Source organism: Balaenoptera musculus, chromosome 11, assembly GCF_009873245.2.
Source record: "Balaenoptera musculus isolate JJ_BM4_2016_0621 chromosome 11, mBalMus1.pri.v3, whole genome shotgun sequence".
Taxonomy (NCBI): Eukaryota; Metazoa; Chordata; class Mammalia; order Artiodactyla; family Balaenopteridae; genus Balaenoptera; species Balaenoptera musculus.
Window position 1 is genome coordinate 24,291,574 of NC_045795.1, and position 7,429 is coordinate 24,299,002.

The following is a 7,429-nucleotide window of genomic DNA, read 5'->3' on the forward strand; positions in this document are numbered from 1 at the left end:
TACCTTCTTTTGAGATGAACTACTGTCCCTTAAATAAATTCCCCGGCTGTCACAGCACAGAGACATGATCTGCCATTAACTCTCATCTTAGGATATTTCCATTGATTCTATTCTCACTAATGTGCTTCAGGCAGATCCATTTCTGGCACTTGGATTGGGATGGAAGAGTCTCTGAGTGATTGCCCATCATTCTTGAAAACTCGATTTTTTTGTTCTTTTTGTTTGGTTGTGAGTTTGTTTGATTGATTAAGAAGTTCCTTTTCATCTAATGAACAAAGCATCACCTTTCCTGGACCCTTTGCAAAAGTCCTTCCCTTAGCAACAGCAGTGTCATCTCAAACGATTTTTCTGATTGGCTGCAGCTCAACTGATTCTAAATTTTAATCAGTCAGACTCTGACACCCTACATTCTCTTTACTTGTATTCCAGTCTGTTGTGACCCACCTTGAGCTCTACTGACCCTCATCGAGACGCTTAAAAAGAAAATGGCCATAATTGGAGTCCCAATACCAGGATTTTTCATCACTGTTCTGATAAGCCTTCAGGAATCATGGGCTATCACAGGTAAGTGCTGAAAGAATCAAAAGTAGGGATAAATAAGTTCTGAGAGCATCGGAGAAGTGAATTGTGGACATTTGAAAGACAATCTTTGGAGTGAAAAAGAAGAGTGACAGGTATTTTCTGGGTCTAACTCTAACATTATAATAAATTGTAGTTAGAAGAGTTCTCTGCTCACCAGCAATTGAAGTAAAATTTAGATTAGAGAAGCAAAACTGAATTGTATACTGATTAATACTATTGACTTTGATATAAGCCAAACTTTCAGGGAAATATTTTCTGACAGGCATTAACAAGATACGTTTCTGCTCTTTAACTTTTCATTCCTGGAAAATTAGTAAAAATTAAAAACCTCATGTAATTTCATGAGGATTAAGTCAGAAAAAAATATGAGATTTCTTGACACCTGTTCTTAACTATTTTTGCCACGGTAGCTATCTTTTGGCCTGTCAATTCTGTCAGCCTATTTGGAGCACAGACATTATACTAAAGATCACTAGAAAGGAAAATCACCAAAAAGCAACCATTCACCCAAGGGAGGGGGAAGGGCAGGCATGCTGATATGAATTGCATTTAATTTACTGTCTCTTGGGACGGTGATAACCCCAATTACAGTGGATCTTAAAAGGATCTTTGGTCACTGTAACTTAGTAATATTCTTAAGAGGGTAGAAAAATGAGTAAGGAAGTGAAGTGTCTGATATTACTCTCTACCATCTCCAGAGCAAATATTGTGCCGTTGTGAAGGTGTATTGTGAAAAAACATTCTTCGCCCAGAGTGCCCCCCAAAGAAGGTGGCAGGTAGACTGGAAATAGGTAAAGTAATAACCTAGCTCCAAGACCCATGATGACAGTGTAGGTTTCTATTGCCCAGAAAGAGCCACATACAAGGATGCCTTCCAGGAAAGATAGCTTCCCTTGGAGCTAAAAGAGGAAGTTAGAGTGTGTGTGTGTGTGTGTGTGTGTGTGTGTGTGTGTGTGTGTGTGTGTAGCTGCAAATGCTAGATAAATCCCTAGGTTTATCAATATACAGTTGGATTTTAAAACCCGCTGCTCATTTACATGCACCACAGAGGCAGCCTACTCTTCAACTGTAGCTTTCTTATTTCAAGTCCATTATTCCCTTGGTGTAGATTATTCTCACTATCAACCATAATAGAATATGTCCCTTAATGACAGTCTCAATCTAAAGATCTTTAAGATGCAAGGGAACGTTGGTGAGGTCAATCCAAATATAATACTTCCCTCAGAGGGATGCAGGGTGTGGGTGTGGATACAGGAAAGTGAGTGCTCTACAATGCTACAAGGTCTCAAACTTAATTATTTGGGTACCACAATCTCCAGTCATATATTCCATGGGTCTGGCCCTTAAACATAAAGCAGTTTCTGATGCTAAAGTACTTGTTGTAATCCCGATGATATACTAAGAAATTACTTAAAACTAGTCTCATTTCATCTTAAAAACAAACCCAACATAGAAGCAAAACCACAGTGGAATATAATGGGAAAACTACATATAAATAGATAAAGTAATGTACTCAAGATCACTAGGTAGCTGAATGAGAATTCGAGATTTAATTTGATTCCAGAGTTCAAACCCAACCTTTTAAACATTGTTTCTCTCTTCTTAGAGTTATGGTGCTCTGAGACATGCCCTGGGATTCTGGCTTAAATTATTTAATTCCTAGGTCAAGAGAGTGAGAGAACATTTCTCTTTTAGGGGCTACTGCTGAAATTCTAAAGAGGGAATCATTTCTCAGGCAGTAACATGGAGTCAAACAAAAGCTTCACGAGACTCTAGTTTTTCAGAGCTCATTTCCTCAATCCACACTCTCTAAATTGAACCTTTGCTTGTCCACTCCCAGCTCTGTTGAACACGAATGTCCTTCACCCAGGCCTCATCTTCCCACTCATCCCTACTCTCCATCACTCCTCCTTTCCACTTGGCCCTCTCTTTCCACTACCCCTGCCCACATTTGTGTGTCTCACATCCTGGGTTCTTCTTCAACACTCTCTCCTGGTTCCCACCCTAATTCCCTTTCTTGTCTTTTCAGAGGATCATGTGATCATCCAGGCTGAATTCTCTCTGGTCCCTGACCAGTCAGGCGAGTTTATGTTTGACTTTGATGGTGATGAGATTTTCCACGTGGATTTGGAAAGGAAGGAGACAGTGTGGCGGCTTAAAGAATTTGGAAATTTTGCCAGCTTTCAGGCTCAGGGTGCATTGGCCAATATTGCTGTGGGAAAAGCCAACCTGGACATCATGATAAAGCGCTCCAACCACACCCCAAACACCAATGGTACCTCTCTCTCTGCTGCACTCCTAGACTTGGGAATTGTAGCTTTAGATAGATACTTCAGCTCTTTGTGTTATGTTACTATGACTGCCTTTCCCTCCCAGGGACCTGTTCTTGCCATATGCAAGCTCCAAATTCTCATGCCACCAGCCCAAGAACTTTATGAGTTTGTTCCTTTCTTGATGTGCTCACATCTCGTCTCTAGCATCCACAGTCTCTCATAAAGTCATTGCCCTGAATCCATGCTGGGGGAGTCAGGAATGAGGTCCTTGGGTATCTTTACACCTCAATGTTGGTTCCCGTTCATGGGGGAGGGTATTAGAGCTGGGTATCTGAGACCATGACACAGATTCTCAGGGCACAATTTCAACTGCTTTTTCAGCCTTGGTGGGAGGGAGAAGGGCAGGACTAAGCAGGGAAAGCTAATTTCTGTCACCTGTCCCCCAGTACCTCCAGAAGTGACTGTGCTCTCAAACACCCCTGTGGAAGAGGGAGAGCCCAACATCCTCATCTGTTTCATCGACAAGTTTTCTCCACCAGCGATCAATGTCACGTGGCTTCAAAATGGCAAACCTGTCACCACAGGAGTGTCAGAGACAGTCTTCCTGCCCAGGAATGACCACCTTTTCCGCAAGTTTCACTACCTCCCCTTCGTGCCCTCAACCGAGGATGTCTATGACTGCAAGGTGGAGCACTGGGGTTTGGAGGAGCCACTTCTCAAGCACTGGGGTAAGAACCATCCTTCAATCTCCTGTATTTTATGGTTTCCTCCTGTGATGCATGCGTCTGGCCCTTTGGGGCCACAAGTCCCCTAACTGTTTCATAACAACTGCTCCAATGCCTGTTCCTGGTCTCCCATTGCTCAGCTTTCCCCACTTCTAATCTGTAATTCCCTTAATGCGTCATCCTGTCTTCCTCTTATTTAGTTGATGAAAAAATATTCTTTTGACTAAGTACCCTATATTTGGTCCTAAGTGCTGCTCCCTACCACATGCATTATTCTGTACTCTGATTTATTTTTCCCCAGAGTATGAAGCTCCAACCCCCCTCCCAGAGACCACAGAGAACGCGGTGTGTGCCCTGGGCCTGATTGTGGCTCTGGTGGGCATCATTGTTGGGACCATTTTCATCATCAAGGGCGTGCGCAAAGGCAACACTGTTGAACACCGCGGGCCTCTGTGAGGCACCTGCAGGTGGGTTTGCTGTGGTCAGAGGAAGACATATATGGAATGATCCAGAGGAAGGAAACAGAGTGAGGGAAAGGACATGTGATGCCTTTAAGGGAAAACAAGTGCAAAAGTCATGGCCCTTGATTTATCTTTGCTGGACAAAATCAGACATTGCCGTCATCTGATACTCCAAAGCCTCACAGTCCTACGTTCCTTTCCATACATGTGCCCCTAAAACCACACCTCCTGTCTTAGAACTTATCTCCAGTACCTAAAATAATTGTTTCACATTAGAATACTGAGTCCTGTGATCTGGGAAAGTCAACTTCAAGATTAAGACTCCTCCTGGCTTATATTTCCTGAGCAGGATATCTGTTCTGAAGCATTTCCAGAGCTTCACTCTTTGGGGTTTAGGGTAGATTCATTGTATGAAGTGGAAATCTCTTGGAGGCCAAAGCCTGTTTTTACCCCTCCATTCTGAAAAATAGTGTCAGAAGGTCTAAGAGAAAGTAAAGCATGGTCTGCTCATTCGTGCTTACTTGGAAGGTTGGAAAGGTTGTATTTACAAGAGGTCACACAAATACTAAGAGACTGTTCCAAAGTCAAAGGATTAAAGGTGATGAGGAAGGAATCTGAAGGTAAGAGCTCAAAATATTCATCTTAAACTCTATAGTAACTGTGTGTGTCCTGCTACAGGTAATGGACTTCGTTAAAGAGAAGATCGATGAAGATATTTCTGCTTTAGTAGCTCTACAAACCCGGCAGTACCCCAATTGTTCACCTCAGTGATGACAACCATCCTTCAGCACTTCCCAACACTTTAGCTACTCTAAGAGTAAAGACGCCTTCTACAATCTCCAAATTCTAATGTCTAGTTATTCCCTGTCTATTGCTCCTTCTTGTATTGGCTTTCCCTCCGTTTTCCACTGTCTTTTTATTATCACTATGTAATGCCTTTGGAATAGAGCCCATAGGATCCTTTCTCTGCTATGGAACTTTTTGAATGTTCTATGGGCTATCTCTTGTATACTTATTATTTGGAGTTTCTTCTGACTGCAATTGTGATTTTTCTGAATACAATAAACTTTGAGTGGGTCTTAAGTGGAGTTTTTGGTATCTGAGCCAATTCTTCATGGTGGCTGGGGAGTATATGTGATCCTTTCATCCTGAAATGTCTGAACGCTGAATGTATCTTATAGGCTCTGTAGTTAATCAGAAATAGTCCGGTTTATTAGGACCCAAGTCCATTCAGAGGATCTGCCAGCAATCCAGTTGCTGTGGTCTGGTCCTTATATAGAAAACCCTAGAGTAGGGTTTATTTGTTGAGAGATGACTTAGCAACACGTTCATAATCTGGTTTGGATTCTTAAGCCTCCAAATCAATGAGATATCTGGATCTTCAGGAGAGTGAATCTTAAATCCTAAGGAAGACTTCTGATAATGGATGAGACAGATGGTGGGGAACAGATGGTGGTGGAGCAGTGAGCAGAATACAGGAGCGTTCATATACATAACAGGATTTCCAAATCAACACCATGCATTTTAGACTTAAGGAGGCATGAGATTGGACACTGAGATTGGCATTACCATTTTCTTTTTTTTTTTAACATCTTTATTGGACTATAATTGCTTTACAATGTTGTGTTGGTTTCTGCTGTATAACAAAGTGAATCAGCTATACCTACACATATATCCCCATACCCCCTCCCTCTTGCATCTCCCTCGCACCCTCCCTATCCCCCCCTCTAGGTAGTCACAAAGCACAGAGCTGATCTCCCTGTGCTGTGTAGCTGCTTCCCACTAGCTATCTATTTTACATTTGGTAGTGTATATATATTAATGCCACTCTCTCACTTTGTCCCAGCTTACCCTTCCCCCTCCCTGTGTCCTCAAGTCTATTCTCTACGCCTGCGTCTTTATTCCTGTCCTGCCCCTAGGTTCATAGGAAGCATTTTTATTTTTTGATTCCATATATATGTGTTAGCATACTGTACTTGTTTTTCTCTTTCTGACTTACTTCACTCTGTATGACAGACACTAGGTCCATCCACCTCACTACAAAAAACTCAATTTCGTTTCTTTTTATGGCTGAGTAATATTCCATTGTATATTTGTGCCACATCTTCTTTATCCATTCATCTGTCGATGGACACCTAGATTGCTTCCATGTCCTGGCTACTGTAAATAGTGCTGCAATGAACATTGTGGTACATGACTCTTTTTGAATTAATGTTTTCTCAGGGTATATGCCCAGTAGTGGGATTGCTGGGTCGTATGGTAGTTCTACTTTTAGTTTTTTAAGGAACATCCATACTGTCCTCCATAGTGGCTGTATCAATTTACATTCCCACCAACAGGGCAAGAGGGTTTCCTTTTCTCCACACCCTCTCCAGCATTTATTGTTTGTAGATTTTTTGATGATGGCCATTCTGACCAGTGTGAGGTGATACCTCATTGTAGTTTTGATTTGCATTTCTCTAATGATTAGTGATGTTGAGCATCCTTTCATGTGTTTGTTGGCAATCTGTATATCTTCTTTGGAGAAATGTCTGTTTAGGTCTTCTTCCCATTTTTGGATTGGGTTGTTTGTTTTTCTGATATAGAGCTGCATGAGCTGCTTGTATATTTTGGAGATGAATCCTTTGTCAGTTGCTTTGTTTCCAAATATTTTCTCCCATTCTGAGGGTTGTCTTTTCATCTTGTTTATGGTTTCCTTTGCAGTGCAAAAGTTTTAAGTTTCATTAGGTCCCATTTGTTTATTTTTGTTTTTATTTCCATTTCTCTAGGAGGTGGGTCAAAAGGGATCTTGCTGTGATTTATGTCATAGAGTGTTCTGCCTATGTTGTCCTCTAAGAGTTTTATAGTGTCTGGCCTTCCATTTAGGTCTTTAATCCATTTTGAGTTTATTTTTGAGTGTGGTGTTAGGGAGTGTTCTAATTTCATTCTTTTACATGTAGCTGTCCAGTTTTCCCAGCACCACTTATTGAAGAGGTTGTCTTTTCTCCATTGTATATTCTTGCCTCCTTTATCAAAGATAACATGACCATATGTGCATGGGTTTATCTCTGGGCTTTCTATCCTGTTCCATTGATCTATATTTCTGTTTTTGTGCCAGTACCATACTGTCTTGATTACTGTCGCTTTGTAGTATAGTCTGAAGTCAGGGAACCTGACTCCTCCAGCTCCATTTTTCTTTCTCAAGATTGCTTTGGCTATTCGGGGTCTTTTGTGTTTCCACACAAATTGTGAACTTTTTTGTTCTAGTTCTGTGAAAAATGCCATTGGTAGTTTGATAGGGATTGCATTAAATCTATAGATTGCTTTGGGTAGTATAGTCATTTTCACAATCTTGATTCTTCCAATCCAAGAACATGGTATATCTCTCCATCTGGTTGTATCATCTTTA

The 7,429-nt window shown here is 41.3% G+C and overlaps 1 protein-coding gene across 1 annotated transcript; it reads left to right on the top strand.

Moving 5' to 3' along the window:
* Positions 1 to 391: 391 nt before the first annotated feature.
* On the top strand, positions 392 to 5,129 carry LOC118903824 (HLA class II histocompatibility antigen, DR alpha chain). The gene is made up of 5 exons (XM_036869281.1): positions 392 to 564; positions 2,612 to 2,857; positions 3,302 to 3,583; positions 3,882 to 4,047; positions 4,720 to 5,129. Exons 1-4 carry the CDS (start codon positions 486 to 488, stop codon positions 4,034 to 4,036), a joined length of 762 nt encoding a protein of 253 aa, XP_036725176.1. The 5' UTR covers positions 392 to 485; the 3' UTR covers positions 4,037 to 4,047; positions 4,720 to 5,129.
* The last annotated feature ends 2,300 nt before the right edge of the window (positions 5,130 to 7,429 follow it).

Excerpts from the sequence above, each read along its gene's own strand:
- LOC118903824 (XM_036869281.1), top strand. The coding sequence starts at position 486 with ATGGCCATAATTGGAGTCCCAATACCAGGATTTTTCATCACTGTTCTG. Across the intron at positions 565-2,611 it reads GGAATCATGGGCTATCACAG|AGGATCATGTGATCATCCAG; the intron begins GTAAGTGCTGAA and ends TTGTCTTTTCAG. Across the intron at positions 3,584-3,881 it reads GCCACTTCTCAAGCACTGGG|AGTATGAAGCTCCAACCCCC; the intron begins GTAAGAACCATC and ends ATTTTTCCCCAG.